The sequence below is a fragment of the Engystomops pustulosus genome, chromosome 3 (genome assembly GCF_040894005.1).
Source record: "Engystomops pustulosus chromosome 3, aEngPut4.maternal, whole genome shotgun sequence".
In the NCBI taxonomy this organism is placed as follows: domain Eukaryota; kingdom Metazoa; phylum Chordata; class Amphibia; order Anura; family Leptodactylidae; genus Engystomops; species Engystomops pustulosus.
Genome location: NC_092413.1, coordinates 153,589,889 through 153,608,432, shown reverse-complemented (window position 1 = coordinate 153,608,432; position 18,544 = coordinate 153,589,889). Strand labels below are relative to the sequence as shown.

Genomic DNA, 18,544 nt, shown 5'->3' with positions numbered 1-18,544 from the left:
AAGTTTCTCATTTGGTAACTAAAACCTGCACATCACCAGTCAACAAAATCTGTAGTGTCATCGTTTTTTTAATAATTAGGTCAAAATACAGAAACTGTGTTTGAAAATTTAAGTTAACCCTTATTGCTTCCATAAGAATTAAGAAGCCAAGAAGCAGCCAAGTTTGGCAAGCAAAAATCCTAGATTAATTGCTAAAAGTAGACGTTTTGGCAGTCAGCTGGTTTGAAGCATTTAGTTGCTTGTCCACATAACCTAAGGAGGGAAGTTATCCAGCAATAGATTTAGACAAGGAATCATTGCTGCCTATCAATCTTGGAAGTGCTTTATAAATATTGTCATCCATTATTCTAAAGTGATAAAGAGTGAAAAATTGAAATCAGCTGGCAAAAAAAAAATCTACCCTAAGGTAAGACCGTACAGGTCTTATCATGCCAAATGTTTAATTCAAGGCAGCATGCTTAGAAAAAGAGTGAACAGGTTTTGCTTGTTTGGAATTGTTGCCAAGAGAAAGCCTTTTGACATGACAGCATGACTTATGTTTGTAAACTTGCATTTGAATAAACCACAGAACCTCTGAAACAATGTCCTCTGGACAAAGAAAGTCCAAGGTGGAAATGTTTAGCCACATTTGGTGATAATTAGAGATGAGCGAACACTAAAATGCTCGGGTACTCGTTATTCGAGACGAACTTTTCCCGATGCTCGAGTGCTCGTCTCGAATAACGAACCCCATTGAAGTCAATGGGAGACTCGAGCATTTTTCAAGGGGACCAAGGCTCTGCACAGGGAAGCTTGGCCAAACACCTGGGAACCTCAGAAAAGGATGGAAACACCACGGAAATGGACAGGAAACAGCAGGGGCAGCATGCATGGATGCCTCTGAGGCTGCATAATCGCACCATTATGCCAAAATTATGGGCAACAGCATGGCCATGACAGAGTGACAGAATGAAGCTAGATAGCATCTAAAACATCCAATAATTGACCCTGACACTATAGGGGACGGCATGCAGAGGCAGCGGCAGCAGGCTAGAGAGTGTCATGGCGACATACCCTAAATGGACTCAGGCTTCAAACCAATGGGTGGCAGAGAGGAACCAAAGGAGGTGAGCAAGAAGCGCTCAAATAATATCGGTACATGATAAAAGTTTGCCAGTATATTTTGTGGATTACACAGCAGGGTGGCGACAAAGTTAACATGGAAGCCATGAAAACAACCCAAAATTCTGCCTGACACAGCTCGTTTGATAAGGGGACCATGTATGGAGGCAGTGAACTAGTAGTAGATTAAAGGTGCTGCAGTTAAAACTATGTTAGTTGGATCTTGGCATGGAGCTGGCGCTCCGCTGCCAGGCGAGCTTTCGCCAATCCAAGCCCCTGTCTCTAGGCTACTCCCCAAACAGCACTTCTAAGAACCTTTTGTATAAGATCAAGTGTAGTAGCGTTCTTATAAGTTTAGGATATGCCGGGTGAGGGGAATGTAAACAGATGCGCAAGAAGCGCTGAAATAATATCCCTAAATGGTAAAAGTTTGCAAGTATATTTTGGGGATTACACAGCAGGGTGGCGACAAAGTTAACAACTTTGATGTGGAATGCCCTGTAATAGCTCTTGGGCGGTGTGCCTTTTATCGCCTAGGCTCAGCAGTTTCAGCACCGCCTGCTGTCGCTTAGCGACGGCACTGCTGCTGTGCCTAGAGCTACCGACTGATGGCGCCATGCCCACGGATGGTAATTCGGAGGAGGAGGAGGTGGAGGAGGGGTGGGAGGAGGTATAGTAGGCCTTTGAGACCTGGACCGAGGTAGGCCCTGCAATTCTCTGCGTCGGCAGTATATGACCAGCCCCAGGGTCAGACTCGGTCCCAGCCTGCACCAAGTTAAGTGTAGTAGCGTTCTTATAAGTTTGGGATATGGCGGGTGAGGGGAATGTAAACAGATGCGCAAGAAGCGCATGATGCGCATGGAGCTGGCGTTCCGCTGCCAGGCGAGCTTTCGCCAATCCAAGCCCCTGTCTCTAGGCTACTCCCCAAACAGCACTTCTAAGAACCTTTTGTATAAGATCAAGTGTAGTAGCGTTCTTATAAGTTTAGGATATGCCGGGTGAGGGGAATGTAAACAGATGCGCAAGAAGCGCTGAAATAATATCCCTAAATGGTAAAAGTTTGCAAGTATATTTTGGGGATTACACAGCAGGGTGGCGACAAAGTTAACAACTTTGATGTGGAATGCCCTGTAATAGCTCTTGGGCGGTGTGCCTTTTATCGCCTAGGCTCAGCAGTTTCAGCACCGCCTGCTGTCGCTTAGCGACGGCACTGCTGCTGTGCCTAGAGCTACCGACTGATGGCGCCATGCCCACGGATGGTAATTCGGAGGAGGAGGAGGTGGAGGAGGGGTGGGAGGAGGTATAGTAGGCCTTTGAGACCTGGACCGAGGTAGGCCCCGCAATTCTCTGCGTCGGCAGTATATGACCAGCCCCAGGGTCAGACTCGGTCCCAGCCTGCACCAAGTTAAGTGTAGTAGCGTTCTCATAAGTTTGGGATATGGCGGGTGAGGGGAATGTAAACAGATGCGCAAGAAGCGCATGATGCGCATGGAGCTGGCGTTCCGCTGCCAGGCGAGCTTTCGCCAATCCAAGCCCCTGTCTCTAGGCTACTCCCCAAACAGCACTTCTAAGAACCTTTTGTATAAGATCAAGTGTAGTAGCGTTCTTATAAGTTTAGGATATGCCGGGTGAGGGGAATGTAAACAGATGCGCAAGAAGCGCTGAAATAATATCCCTAAATGGTAAAAGTTTGCCAGTATATTTTGTGGATAACACAGCAGGGTGGCGACAAAGTTAACAACTTTGATGTGGAATCCATGAAAACAACCCAAATTTCTGCCTGACACACCTCGTTTGATAAAGGGACGATGTATGGAGGCAGCTATATGGACGACTTTTGGAGGTAGCAATGGAGACAACGTGTGGAGGCTGCTATGGAGACAATTTAATTTGGATAGTGCCTGTATGTGGCAGTCCCAAACATTTTTCAAACCAGAGGAGCAGGTAGGTGGCCCTCCAGTAAAATGGGATAGATTGAGTGCCTGTATGTGGCAGTCCCAAAAATGTTTCAAACCAGAGGAGCAGGTAGGTGGCCCTCCAGTAAAATGGAATAGATTGAGTGCCTGTATGTGGCAGTCCCAAAAATTGTTCAAACCAGAGGAGCAGGTAGGTGGCCCTGCAGTAAAATGGAATAGATTGAGTGCCTGTATGTGGCAGTCCCAAAAATTGTTCAAACCAGAGGAGCAGGTAGGTGGCCCTGCAGTAAAATGGAATAGATTGAGTGCCTGTATGTGGCAGTCCCAAAAATGTTTCAAACCAGAGGAGCAGGTAGGTGGCCCTCCAGTAAAATGGAATAGATTGAGTGCCTGTATGTGGCAGTCCCAAAAATTGTTCAAACCAGAGGAGCAGGTAGGTGGCCCTCCAGTAAAATGGAATAGATTGAGTGCCTGTATGTGGCAGTCCCAAAAATTGTTCAAACCAGAGGAGCAGGTAGGTGGCCCTGCAGTAAAATGGAATAGATTGAGTGCCTGTATGTGGCAGTCCCAAAAATTGTTCAAACCAGAGGAGCAGGTAGGTGGCCCTGCAGTAAAATGGAATAGATTGAGTGCCTGTATGTGGCAGTCCCAAAAATGTTTCAAACCAGAGGAGCAGGTAGGTGGCCCTCCAGTAAAATGGAATAGATTGAGTGCCTGTATGTGGCAGTCCCAAAAATTGTTCAAACCAGAGGAGCAGGTAGGTGGCCCTCCAGTAAAATGGAATAGATTGAGTGCCTGTATGTGGCAGTCCCAAAAATTGTTCAAACCAGAGGAGCAGGTAGGTGGCCCTGCAGTAAAATGGAATAGATTGAGTGCCTGTATGTGGCAGTCCCAAAAATTGTTCAAACCAGAGGAGCAGGTAGGTGGCCCTGCAGTAAAATGGAATAGATTGAGTGCCTGTATGTGGCAGTCCCAAAAATGTTTCAAACCAGAGGAGCAGGTAGGTGGCCCTGCAGTAAAATGGAATAGATTGAGTGCCTGTATGTGGCAGTCCCAAAAATTGTTCAAACCAGAGGAGCAGGTAGGTGGCCCTGCAGTAAAATGGAATAGATTGAGTGCCTGTATGTGGCAGTCCCAAAAATGTTTCAAACCAGAGGAGCAGGTAGGTGGCCCTCCAGTAAAATGGAATAGATTGAGTGCCTGTATGTGGCAGTCCCAAAAATTGTTCAAACCAGAGGAGCAGGTAGGTGGCCCTGCAGTAAAATGGAATAGATTGAGTGCCTGTATGTGGCACTCACAAAAATTGTTTCAAACAGAGGACCGGGTAGGTGGCCCTCCAGAAAAATTAAATGCATGAAGTACTATAGCAAGAGCCAGTGGGCCCTGTCAAAAAATAGCCAGTTTCCTCTGCTTTACTGTACAAAGAGGAGGAGAAGGAGGAAAATGAGGAGGAGGAGGAGGAGTGGATCAATTATTCAGGTTGAGCTTCCTTCACCTGGTGGAGATTGGAAATTCTGAGAAATCCAGCCTTTATTCATTTTAATAAGCGTCAGCCTGTCAGCGCTGTCAGTCGACAGGCGTGTACGCTTATCGGTGATGATGCCACCAGCTGCACTGAAAACCCGCTCGGACAAGACGCTAGCGGCAGGGCAGGCAAGAACCTCCAAGGCGTACAGCGCCAGTTCGTGCCACATGTCCAGCTTTGAAACCCAGTAGTTGTAGGGAGCTGTGTGATCATTTAGGACGATGGTATGGTCAGCTACGTACTCCCTCACCATCTTTCTGTAAAGATCAGCCCTACTCTGCCGAGACTGGGGACAGGTGACAGTGTCTTGCTGGGGTGACATAAAGCTGGCAAAAGCCTTGTAAAGCGTACCCTTGCCAGTGCTGGACAAGCTGCCTGCTCGCCTACTCTCCCTCGCTACTTGTCCCGCAGAACTACGCACTCTGCCGCTAGCGCTGTCAGAAGGGAAATACTGTTTCAGCTTGTGCACCAGGGCCTGCTGGTATTCATGCATTCTCACACTCCTTTCCTCTCCAGGGATGAGAGTGGGAAGATTTTGCTTGTACCGTGGGTCCAGGAGAGTGAACACCCAGTAATCGGTGCTGGAATAAATTCTTTGAACGCGAGGGTCACGGGATAGGCAGCCTAGCATGAAATCTGCCATATGCGCCAGAGTACCAACGCGTAAGAATTCACTCCCCTCACTGGCCTGACTGTCCATTTCCTCCTCCTCCAACTCCTCTTCTTCTGCCCATACACGCTGAACAGTGAAGGACTCAACAATGGTCCCCTCTTGTGTCTCGCCAACATTCTCCTCCTCTTCCTCCTCATCCTCCTCCACCTCCACCTCCTCCGATATGCGCTGAGAAACAGACCTCAGGGTGCTTTGGCTATCAACAAGGGAATATTCTTCCCCCGTCTCTTGTGACGAGCGCAAAGCTTCCGACTTCATGCTGACCAGAGAGTTTTTCAACAGGCCAAGCAGCGGGATGGTGAGGCTGATGATGGCGGCATCGCCACTGACCATCTGTGTTGACTCCTCAAAGTTACTCAGCACCTGACAGATATCAGACATCCACGTCCACTCCTCATTGTAGACTTGAGGAAGCTGACTGACCTGACTACCAGTTCTGGTGGAAGTTGACATCTGGCAGTCTACAATCGCTCTGCGCTGCTGGTAAACTCTGGATAACATGGTCAGTGTTGAATTCCACCTCGTGGGCACGTCGCACAACAGTCGGTGAGCGGGCAGTTGGAGGCGGCGCTGCGCTGCCCTGAGAGTGGCAGCATCTGGGCTGGACTTCCTGAAATGCGCACAGATGCGGCGCACCTTCGTGAGCAAATCAGACAGATTGGGGTATGTCTTGAGGAAACGCTGCACTATCAGATTTAACACATGGGCCAGGCATGGCACATGTGTCAGTCTGCCGAGTTGCAGAGCCGCCACCAGGTTACGGCCGTTGTCACACACAACCATTCCCGGCTTGAGGTTCAGCGGTGCCAGCCACAGATCAGTCTGCGCCGTGATGCCCTGTAATAGCTCTTGGGCGGTGTGCCTTTTGTCGCCTAGGCTCAGCAGTTTGAGCACCGCCTGCTGTCGCTTAGCGACGGCACTGCTGCTGTGCCTAGAGCTACCGACTGATGGCGCCGTGCCCACGGATGGTAGTTCGGAGGAGGAGGTGGAGGAGGGGTGGGAGGAGGAGGAGGCATAGTAGGCCTGAAACACCTGGACCGAGGTAGGCCCCGCAATCCTCGGCGTCGGCAGTATATGAGCAGCCCCAGGGTCAGACTCGGTCCCAGCCTCCACCAAGTTAACCCAATGTGCCGTCAGCGATATATAGTGGCCCTGCCCGGCAGCACTCGTCCACGTGTCCGTGGTCAGGTGGACCTTGTCAGAAACGGCGTTGGTCAGGGCACGGATGATGTTGTCTGACACGTGCTGGTGCAGGGCTGGGACGGCACATCGGGAAAAGTAGTGGCGGCTGGGGACCGAATACCGAGGGGCGGCCGCCGCCATGAGGTTGCGAAAGGCCTCGGTCTCTACTAGCCTATAGGGCAGCATCTCCAGGCTAAGCAATCTGGAGATGTGCACATTAAGGGCTTGGGCGTGCGGGTGGGTTGCACTATATTTGCGTTTCCGCTCCAGCGTCTGGGGTATGGAGAGCTGAACGCTGGTGGATGCTGTGGAGGATCGTGGAGGCGACGATGGGGTTTTTGTGGCAGGGTCCTGGGCAGGGGGCTGACTAGCAGCTGACACAGGGGAAGGAGCAGTGGTGTGCACGGCCGGAGGTGAACGGGCTTGTTGCCACTGAGTGGGGTGCTTAGCATTCATATGCCTGCGCATACTGGTGGTAGTTAAGCTAGTAGTGGTGGAACCCCTGCTGAGCCTGGTTTGGCAAATGTTGCACACCACAGTCCGTCGGTCATCCGGTGTTTCCTTAAAGAACCTCCACACTTCTGAAGATCTAGCCCTCGCCGCAAGAGCCCTCACCACGGGAGCTTCACTAGTTGACAGTGGCGCTGATGCACCAGCTCTGGCCCTGCCTCTCCGTCTGGCCCCACCACTGCCTCTTCCAACCTGTTCAGGTCGAGGACTCTCCTCCGTCTCAGAAGCACTGTGTTCACCCGGCCTCTCAACCCAGCTTGGGTCTGTCACCTCATCATCCTCCGATCCCTCAGTCTGCTCCCCCCTCGGACTTCCTGCCCTGACAACAACTTCCCCACTGTCTGACAACCGTGTCTCCTCATCGTCGGACACCTCTTTACACACTTCCACTACGTCAAGAAGGTCATCATCACCCACAGACTGTGACTGGTGGAAAACCTGGGCATCGGAAAATTGCTCAGCAGCAACCGGACAAGTGGTTTGTGACTGTGGGAAGGGTCCAGAAAACAGTTCCTCAGAGTATGCCGGTTCAAATGCCAAATTTTCCTGGGAGGGGGCAGACTGGGGGGGAGGAGGCTGAGGTGCAGGAGCTGGAGGAGTGGCGATTTCGGTGACATGGGTGGACTGCGTGGAAGACTGACTGGTGGTGGACAAATTGCTCGAAGCATTGTCAGCAATCCACGACATCACCTGTTCGCACTGTTCTGGCCTCAACAGTGCTCTACCACGAGTCCCAGTAACTTCAGACATGAACCTAGGGAGTGTAGCTCTGCGGCGTTCCCCTGCTCCCTCATCAGCAGGTGGTGTCTCACCCCGCCCAGGACCACGGCCTCTGACCCCTGCAGTAGTTGGACGCCCACGTCCCCGCCCTCGTCCTCTACCCCTAGCCCTCGGGTTAAACATTTTTAAAATGAGAGTTATAACTTTATTTTTTTTTTTACTTTTTTTTTTTTTTTTTGTGTTTTTTTTTTTTTTTTTGTGTTTTTTGTTTTTTTTTGAGTTTTTAAAACCAAACAATGCTATCCTATTGCTATGGCTATTTTCTAGCCAAGTATCAAAGGAAGCACAGTACTATGCCAGATGAGATGACACTGAGTTATTGCCTAATAGAAATCCAACCCCTACTGAATTTTGCCACTTCGGCCTTTGCTATGGATATGTGCGCCACTAAGCGCAGAACACAGCGGTCGCAAGTCCCACTACAAATTGCTCAGAATTGGCAAGTACATGCACTGCAGAAACTACAGCCACCAGCAGATCAACCAGAAATCAAATATATAGAACGCTACTGTAGGCTTCAAGATCAAGAAGCTGTTTGTATTCTCCTATGGCTATTTTCTAGCCAAGTATCAAAGGAAGCACAGTACTATGCCGGATGAGATGACACTGAGTTATTGCCTAATAGAAATCCAACCCCTACTGAATTTTGCCACTTCGGCCTTTGCTATGGATATGTGCGCCACTAAGCGCAGAACACAGCGGTCGCAAGTCTCACTACAAATTGCTCAGAATTGGCAAGTACATGCACTGCAGAAACTACAGCCACCAGCAGATCAACCAGAAATCAAATATATAGAACGCTACTGTAGGCTTCAAGATCAAGAAGCTGTTTGTATTCTCCTATGGCTATTTTCTAGCCAAGTATCAAAGGAAGCACAGTACTATGCCGGATGAGATGACACTGAGTTATTGCCTAATAGAAATCCAACCCCTACTGAATTTTGCCACTTCGGCCTTTGCTATGGATATGTGCGCCACTAAGCGCAGAACACAGCGGTCGCAAGTCCCACTACAAATTGCTCAGAATTGGCAAGTACATGCACTGCAGAAACTACAGCCACCAGCAGATCAACCAGAAATCAAATATATAGAACGCTACTGTAGGCTTCAAGATCAAGAAGCTGTTTGTATTCTCCTATGGCTATTTTCTAGCCAAGTATCAAAGGAAGCACAGTACTATGCCGGATGAGATGACACTGAGTTATTGCCTAATAGAAATCCAACCCCTACTGAATTTTGCCACTTCGGCCTTTGCTATGGATATGTGCGCCACTAAGCGCAGAACACAGCGGTCGCAAGTCCCACTACAAATTGCTCAGAATTGGCAAGTACATGCACTGCAGAAACTACAGCCACCAGCAGATCAACCAGAAATCAAATATATAGAACGCTACTGTAGGCTTCAAGAAGCTGTTTGTATTCTCCTATGGCTATTTTCTAGCCAAGTATCAAAGGAAGCACAGTACTATGCCAGATGAGATGACACTGAGTTATTGCCTAATAGAAATCCAACCCCTACTGAATTTTGCCACTTCGGCCTTTGCTATGGATATGTGCGCCACTAAGCGCAGAACACAGCGGTCGCAAGTCTCACTACAAATTGCTCAGAATTGGCAAGTACATGCACTGCAGAAACTACAGCCACCAGCAGATCAACCAGAAATCAAATATATAGAACGCTACTGTAGGCTTCAAGAAGCTGTTTGTATTCTCCTATGGCTATTTTCTAGCCAAGTATCAAAGGAAGCACAGTACTATGCCAGATGAGATGACACTGAGTTATTGCCTAATAGAAATCCAACCCCTACTGAATTTTGCCACTTCAGCCTTTGCTATGGATATGTGCGCCACTAAGCGCAGAACACAGCGGTCGCAAGTCTCACTACAAATTGCTCAGAATTGGCAAGTACATGCACTGCAGAAACTACAGCCACCAGCAGATCAACCAGAAATCAAATATATAGAACGCTACTGTAGGCTTCAAGAAGCTGTTTGTATTCTCCTATGGCTATTTTCTAGCCAAGTATCAAAGGAAGCACAGTACTATGCCAGATGAGATGACACTGAGTTATTGCCTAATAGAAATCCAACCCCTACTTAATTTTGCCACTTCAGCCTTTGCTATGGATATGTGCGCCACTAAGCGCAGAACACAGCGGTCGCAAGTCTCACTACAAATTGCTCAGAATTGGCAAGTACATGCACTGCAGAAACTACAGCCACCAGCAGATCAACCAGAAATCAAATATATAGAACGCTACTGTAGGCTTCAAGAAGCTGTTTGTATTCTCCTATGGCTATTTTCTAGCCAAGTATCAAAGGAAGCACAGTACTATGCCAGATGAGATGACACTGAGTTATTGCCTAATAGAAATCCAACCCCTACTGAATTTTGCCACTTCAGCCTTTGCTATGGATATGTGCGCCACTAAGCGCAGAACACAGCGGTCGCAAGTCTCACTACAAATTGCTCAGAATTGGCAAGTACATGCACTGCAGAAACTACAGCCACCAGCAGATCAACCAGAAATCAAATATATAGAACGCTACTGTAGGCTTCAAGAAGCTGTTTGTATTCTCCTATGGCTATTTTCTAGCCAAGTATCAAAGGAAGCACACTACTATGCCAGATGAGATGACACTGAGTTATTGCCTAATAGAAATCCAACCCCTACTGAATTTTCCCACTTCGGTCTTTGCTATGGATATGTGTGCCACTAAGAGCTAAACACAACGGTAGCAAGTCCCCCTGCTAATTCCTCACAAAATGGTAAAAGATGCAAATTAAAATAAAAAAAGTAGAACGTTATTGTAGCCCTAAGAAGGGCTGTTGGGTTCTTTGAGAATCACTCCTGCCTAACAGTAAGCTAATAGAACACCCTAACGCTTTCCCTGAGCAGCAGCAGCTCTCTCCCTAGCGGCATCCAGAGACAGAATGATCCGAGCAGCGCGGCCAGCGGCTAGTCTATCCCAGGGTCACCTGATCTGGCCAGCCAACCACTGCTATCGACGTGTAAGGGTACCACGTCATGCTGGGTGGAGTGCAGAGTCTCCTGGCTTGTGATTGGCTCTGTTTCTGGCCGCCAAAAAGCAAAACGGCGGGAGCTGCCATTTTCTCGAGCGGGCGAAGTATTCGTCCGAGTAACGAGCAGTTTCGAGTACCCTAATGCTCGACCGAGCATCAAGCTCGGACGAGCATGTTCGCTCATCTCTAGTGATAATCAAACATATCATATGTAAATAAACATGTTATACTAACATGTCAAGCAGGGTGGTGAAGAAGTCTTCAATTGGGCTTCTTTTGTAGCCATAGGACCTATTATCTTTCATTTATTAAATCAACCTTGAACTCTTCAGTTTATTAGAGTTAAAGGGCACCTACCACCACGAATCTACCTATAAAGGTAGATCGGGTGGTAGGTGGATGTATGGGACGTGAGGATAGCCCTTTTTAGAGCTAATCCTCACGTCCCCGCTAGCGTAGCATAAACTTTATTGCCTTGATATGTAAATTTTATTAAGCGGCTACTGGGGCGTGGAGTAGCCGGACACGAGGCTACACGGCGCGGCTACTCCACGCCCCAGTAGCCGCTTTCCCCGCCTACCCTGTGATCTTCGGCGCGCAGCTCCTGGCAGCTGCGCGCCCTCGTCCGAGAAGCCGGAGTTCTGCGCATGCGCAGTAACTCCGGCCTCGTTCCCGAGATCGCGCATCCTCGGGCCTCGGGAATGCGCGATCTCGGGAACGAGGCCGGAGTTACTGCGCATGCGCAGAACTCCGGCTTCTCGGACGAGGGCGCGCAGCTGCCAGGAGCTGCGCGCCGAAGATCACAAGGTAGGCGGGGAAAGCGGCTACTGGGGCGTGGAGTAGCCGCGCCGTGTAGCCTCGTGTCCGGCTACTCCACGCCCCAGTAGCAGCTTAATAAAATTTACATATCAAGGCAATAAAGTTTATGCTACGCTAGCGGGGACGTGAGGATTAGCTCTAAAAAGGGCTATCCTCACGTCCCATACATCCACCTACCACCCGATCTACCTTTATAGGTAGATTCGTGGTGGTAGGTTCCCTTTAAATGTTCAGGCATTTATCAAACAGCTGAACATTGGCCTATGATGGGTCTTACAGGAGGACAATGATCACAAGCACAATAATAATCAATCAGTTACAAAGGCTCAGTCAAATTCTACACCTCAAACCAATGAAATGCTGCAGCAGGACAATTAGAAACTACTCGCAAACCTCAACTTTCATTAGAATTGTAGGGCAAGTTTCCTTCAGAAAGATGTGAGACACTGATAAAGTCATGCAGAAAATGTAAGTTACTTACTGTGGACTCCGTTGTGTGTTATTATTCATAGGACCTTGTATTTAGTCTTTAAAACCAGGTATTCTTTTTAAATATGTCCTGTAAAGTAAAATAATAGAATACAGACAGGTTGCATTATTATTCCTATGATTATGTTTATATGTGTTAAAGGCATTGACCACTTTAAGCCCATTCCTGCTTGCTGCTTCCTATAGATAAACACCGGTCTATGGTCATGTGATGTCACACAAGTACACGGCTCATTATAACACAAGCTGTGTGCTGCTAGCGAGCCGTGCACCTGTGTGACATCATATAACTATGGACCAGTGTTTATTTACAGGAAATAAACAGCGAAGCTTCTTGTTGAATTACAACAATTGAGATCTAGAAAACTGTCAAGAACTGATACAGAAAGTAAATTGGAAAATGTACCGTATATACCGGCGTATAAGACGACTTTTGAAGACAGAAAAATCTTCTGTCTTCTCTGGGGTCGTCTTATATGCCGGTAATCATCTTATACGGCGGGTCCCGGTGCATGGAGAGGGCTCACGGGCTGAGCCCTCTCCATACCCGGTAAGTCTTTGCTACATATTGCAGCAAAGGCTTACCAGTAACACCCGCGATCGGTGCTAGCACCGATCGCGGGTGTTTGCAGAGCGATGGCTGCCGGCAGCCTCAAAAAGCTGCCGGCAGCCTCAAAAAGACATCGGGTGCATACTCACCCTCCGTTGGCCCCGATGTCCGCGCGGATCGTCTTCCGCGCAGTCTTCTCTCTTCTGCTGGGCGCCGCCATGCTTTTCCCCGGGGCGGTGCCTAGTATGACGTCAGCAGCGGCGCGTCATACTAGGCGCCGTCCAGGGGAGAACAATGGCGGCGCCCGGCACGAAGTTAGTGAAGACGGGCGCCGAAGGCAGAAGAGGACCCACACGGACATCGGGGGAGCAGCGCTGCAGGTCGGGGCCACCGGAGGGTGAGTATATAAGTTTATTATTTTCTATTAATGCTGGGCTGGCTGGATATTACTGGGGGCAGTGCTGTATACTACTGGGGGCTGTGCTGTATACTACTGGGGGCTGTGCTGTATACTACTGGGGGCAGTGCTGTATACTACTGGGGGCAGTGCTGTATACTACTGGGGGCTGTGCTGTATACTACTGGGGGCAGTGCTGTATACTACTGGGGGCAGTGCTGTATACTACTGGGGGCTGTGCTGTATACTACTGGGGGCTGTGCTGTAATGGTAATGTCGTTGTTGTATGCCTTATGTTTATGAGCGACAGTTTTCCTGCTATATACCTGCATGTCATAAGAATTTACATTAAAAAAAGGACCCTGTTAAATTCAAATCTGTTTTTTTTTAAATTTTTACCGGTGTTTTGTATGCGTTGGAAAAGGGGTAGTCTTATACGGCGAATATATCTTAAACTCTATATTTTAAACAGGAAAGTAGGGGGGTCGTCTTATACACCAGGTCGTCTTATACGCCGGAATATACGGTAATACCTTTTCTTTACACAAATAATATTAATTATTTGCTTTAATGAGCTTAAAGTGGACAACCCCTTTAATTAAAAAACGCTTTGATAAGACAAAACTGTGACACCATTATTATATTATTATTTGTCTACGTTCATCTGTACATTATTCAACTATGAAAAGAAAATACAAAGCCTTCAATCTGCTTTGTTTTTCAGTTACTATGTGGGAATGTGTGGAGATGGAGCTAATGACTGTGCGGTAAGTGCTCAAATGCACCAAGTTAAACAATTCATGTGTGTTTTTGAATTTCGATAAGTAATTAAATATCCTTTCAAAACAATCAAAACTTTATTTACATGGATTTTACTCTGAGGGTGTTTGCATGTGAGGCTTAAAGGGATATTATTATCATCTGGACATTCACATTTAATTTAACTAATCTGCCATATACCTACATTTGTTCCATTGGATGTTAGAAAAGAAAATGTGAAGATAATTTCCTACAAATTTCCCACAAATATAGTCATGTCCCTTAGAAATGAGATTGTTGTTAAGACTGTTGTTAGTTTTTGTATATCAAATGACTGGGAGTTAATATATATCCCACGTTCATCCTCTGATAATGAATTTAGAATCCAGGTGTTCAATAGCAAATGTCTAACCTCTGCTGGAAAATTGCGGATTGGTTGTCATTTTGTTCTTACTATATCCTTCTAAATAAGAGATTATATGTTAAATATCAGCCAATGTAATTATAGTCTGAACCCCTCCTCTACAGAGATTATGTGGTACATCCCTTACAGTGTCATAATACAAGAAGTGAAACTATAACTGCTGGATGGACTGAATTTCATATTAAAGCCAGCAGGTCACAATATTCAACATGTATATTAGAGGAATAGTGATGTAATTAAAGAAAAAAAATATTTACTATATTGCTATATATTTTACTAATATTTACTATATTTGGTTGACTATACACCAGCCAATTCAAAGTTAAGGAGAGGAAAATTGACATATATTACAGAGAAATTTTATATAATGATGCGGTGAAGATATGCATTACTGATACTGTACAACCTGCCTTAGGAACAACTCTTTTACTTATTTTCTTTTTTAATATGTTTTTAATAGTAAAAGTAGTCCTTTATGTGAACAATAATCATCAAATTGTATATTTAGGCTCTTAAAATGGCCAATGCTGGAATTTCTTTATCAGTACAAGAGGCCTCAGTAGCGGCTCCTTTTAACTCTCATGTTACCAACATTAAGTGTGTTCCAGATTTACTAAAGTAAGTAAACCCAATTTTAAGCAATAATCTAATTACATGTATAGTTAGCCATAGTAAGTAATAAACTGTAAAATAGTGTTTTCATTGTTAGCATGCAAAAAGTATCACTACCTTCGTCAAAATTGATTTTAATATCTTAAGCATGTAGGATGATTATGCAAGAGACTAGCCAAAGGCTGTGAGGTTCGAAATAAGGTAGAGATTAGTCTAATATTACTGGCAGATCGAACAGCACAGGTAAGGCAATAGACAGAGATGAGAGAAGAGAGGTAGGGAGGGGCAGCATTATGCCGAGCTTTGTGAATGAGGGTGCTTATGTTAAACTGAATTTGGAAGCAGACAAGCAGCCAGTGCAGTGACTGGCACAGACTGGAGACTTCTGTGTAGCATTTGGTCTGAAGATGAGCCTGGCTGCTACATTAAAAATAGATTGTAGAGGAGAGATTTGAGGATTGAGGAGTGAGTGGAAGACTGATAAGAAGTGAGTTACAGTAGTCTAGTCGCGAGTGAATGAGAGCAACAATTAGCATTTTAGTAGTTTCAGTTGTCAGAAATGGTCGGATTCTGGAGTTGTTTTTGAGATGCATGTGGCAAGAGCAAGAAAGAGATTGAATATACGGTGCAAAGGAGAGAATATGATGCTAAGCAAACAAAGAATGAAAGCATCCCATACTAACCACTAAATTCATACCCAGCAAAGACAAGAGAACATGCCCTCATTTAGCTTGGAAATTAATGAATCTAGGACACTTAATACATGTGGATCAAGTTCTAAACAGAGAAAAACAAACTCATTGAGGGACATAGATGGACATTAAAACAGGTAGGACAGAAAAGGGTCAAATGTTAGAGAAAGAAACCCGCACCCGATTCAAAGGTATCTTCGATATAAAGGGAATTATATCAACATTATTAGGCTCACCTCATTGTAAAGGAGAAGGGCTTCTGGGTTTTTACAACAACATCTCGGTATGCTGCTCGCCGTTGGCTCCGATATTAGAGCAAGATCAGATTCCGCTGTTTTTGCTCTGAAACAGCAGAGATCTTCCTCAGCCATTAAAAAAACCATAAAAAGGCATGTTTTCTAATGCCCGAGGAAGATCTCTGTACAAGAACAAAACGCGTTGCAACCAATAAAAGACATCCGTTTTAATCCATATGATGTGTATGCAGCGCCTTTTATCCAAGACTCCGAAAACTTTCTCGTGCTTTGAGTCCTACATGCAATACAAAGGCAATTGCAATTGCAAAATATACCATTGCAGAAAGTGAGACTGGATTCAAAGACAGAGTAGATGGGTGAAAGATGTATTCAGCAATCAGAGATATATACCTGTAGAAGAGAAGAGAGTTTGATGTCATATCCATTCAATGTATAACTGCAGCAGCATACTTGTCAGAATATTATACTTAGCAGAATATCGTGTTAAGCAAACAAAGAATGCAAGCATCTAAGAATGAAAAGATGTCAGATGTTCTACATACATGGAGTGACGCCCTCCCTGAAACCTTTAAAATGACTCATCTGAGGTAGAAAGAGCCCCATTTTCATACGAATTTAAAGAGTATAAATAGGGAATTTTGACATCCGCTTTCTGATGAAAGGTGCATGGTAAAAGCACTGTATTTGTCTCTAGTAACCTAAGGGTTATTGCAGACATCTGGTAAAATGGAGTAGCCTGTTTAGTTTTTTTAAATGGAACTGTATATTTTATTATTGTAACCTCAGCCAAAATTTTTTGGTCTCTGTGACAATTGGATTTTAAAAATGTTGGATCGTCAAAAGAAGCAGGATTATCAATAAATCCTAATTGCCTCATTGTAGGTTGGGATTAAAGTGCAGTCAATTACAAACATCCAGATATCTGTTCGTAACTAGAGGTCGTCTGTAAGTTGGGTGTTCTTCAGTCGGTTACCACTTGTATTCGCTTTTTTAGGCTATGTTTATGTCATGGTTTACATTCTATTGAAAGTTGCTGTTTTTAACAAAATGGAACTGGACATTAAATGTTGTGGGTTCCTTTTTTCTGTTTCGTCATATGCATAGATTGTTTTTTCTTTTATTTAAAATACCTTTTACAAATCTTCCAACAGCACAAAAAAAAACATGTTGGGAAGCCAGCCTTATTTTTTTCTTGCTTCATCTCTTCCAGGGAAGGTCGTGGAGCTCTTGTTACATCTTTCTGTATGTTTAAATACATGTCGATGTTTGGATTAATTGAATATATCAACACGCTACTCCTTTACTGGGTAATTAATAACTAATGAAGTAATGACTAATTATGCAATACAAGTTTTTACGTTTTCCAAAAATTATATAGAGAATAATGAATTTGGTGTTAATGTGGGGATGTCGTAAATATGAGAAGACCATAAAACTAGAATTATTTGTCCTTTATGGAAACAGTAATAAAAAAGTGGAGCTGATTCATCAAGACCAGGACTAAAAGTTTGCTACATGTATACAGGATGTGCAGTTATACAAGATACAAGCGACGGTCCCGTGGAATATTTACATCTTGTGTGTCATTAGTGGACGAGCGCCACTCATGTGCTGATGACAATTGAAGATGAGTGCCCCATGACTGAGCTGCTTTATCTTTTGCGTCTTGCACAGGCAGCTCATTCACTGGTGTGCCAGCTGTAGAACATTTGGCTACACACATCCTCAATTCCTAGTTCCATGATTCCATGGGGTTTTTCCTGTCTTTTTTGAGACGTTTTTGTTGGCGCATTGCAATTTTTGCACTTTTTTTGGGACATTTGTTTTTTGGCAGATGTGATAAATGTCGCAAATGACATTTATCATTTCAAATTGTCTAAAATTTGCAACATTTTTTGGTGCAAAAAACTCCAAATGAAACCATACTTAAAGGGGTTCTCCGGTCACTATATGCACTTTTTTTTTTAACTAACCAGTTCTTTTGCATATATTATAGTTGCACACCCTTACCTCACCACCCTGGGCTGTATTCTTTCTTTTCCTTCACTTGTCACTTCACAGCTCACTGCTGCAGCTGCATAACTCTAAGATGGCTGGATGGCTGCCCCCATTCTCCTAAAAGACTACATCTCCCACAATCCCCCTGGTCAGCACAGCTTCTTCATACAGAGACACAGCCACACCCCCCCCAGCAGGGAACAAGGAGCTGACTGCACATGTCAGACTGGAGAGCAGAGACAGTATACAGGTCATTTCTATGGAAACTGTAAGTGTAGCAGGAGCTGGCAGTGCACAGGAATGACTTTGATTTCATGAAAAGGGGGCAGAAGATTTAATGACACTGAATTAGTAAAGTGATAAGTTTGGGGAGATAAGGTATAGTGAGGTCAATCTTTGTCACCGGAGAACCCCTTTAAGGAAAACTCAAAAAAAAAATGACTTGAGACATTTGTATGACTTTTTACAACCTTTATAAAAAAATGTCTCAAAAAGACATCTTTTAAAAAAATATTTTACAAAAAGTGAGAAATAAACAAGTAATAGGTACTTTTATTTAGTTGCTGTGTCCTCAGGGATATAGGCTTTTAGATTTTCTTCAGATGTAGCTGTTTAAACAGTGGTTTCTTGCTAGATACCTATTTGGCATTGTTTCTTCAATTTCAAATTTTGGGTCATTTATAGTACAACATCAATATATGATAACCATATATATATATTCTCTTTGGTGCTCTCAGATTTATTAAAGTGGTTTTGACCTTTGATAAATCTGTCTGTTGTGTTCTTCTGCTTTACTGACACTACAGTCCCACAGTCCCTTGCAGCTTTTTGCACT

The 18,544-nt window shown here is 45.2% G+C and overlaps 1 protein-coding gene across 1 annotated transcript in view; it reads left to right on the top strand.

The window, feature by feature from the left end:
- The window catches only part of LOC140122129 (probable cation-transporting ATPase 13A4), a 64,527-nt gene that overhangs the window by 40,351 nt on the left and 5,632 nt on the right, over positions 1-18,544 (top strand). Inside the window, exons 22-24 of the mRNA XM_072142623.1 lie at positions 13,692-13,734; positions 14,659-14,768; positions 16,922-17,018. Coding sequence (XP_071998724.1) covers positions 13,692-13,734; positions 14,659-14,768; positions 16,922-17,018 — 250 coding nt within the window. The remainder of the gene's footprint in view (positions 1-13,691; positions 13,735-14,658; positions 14,769-16,921; positions 17,019-18,544) is intronic.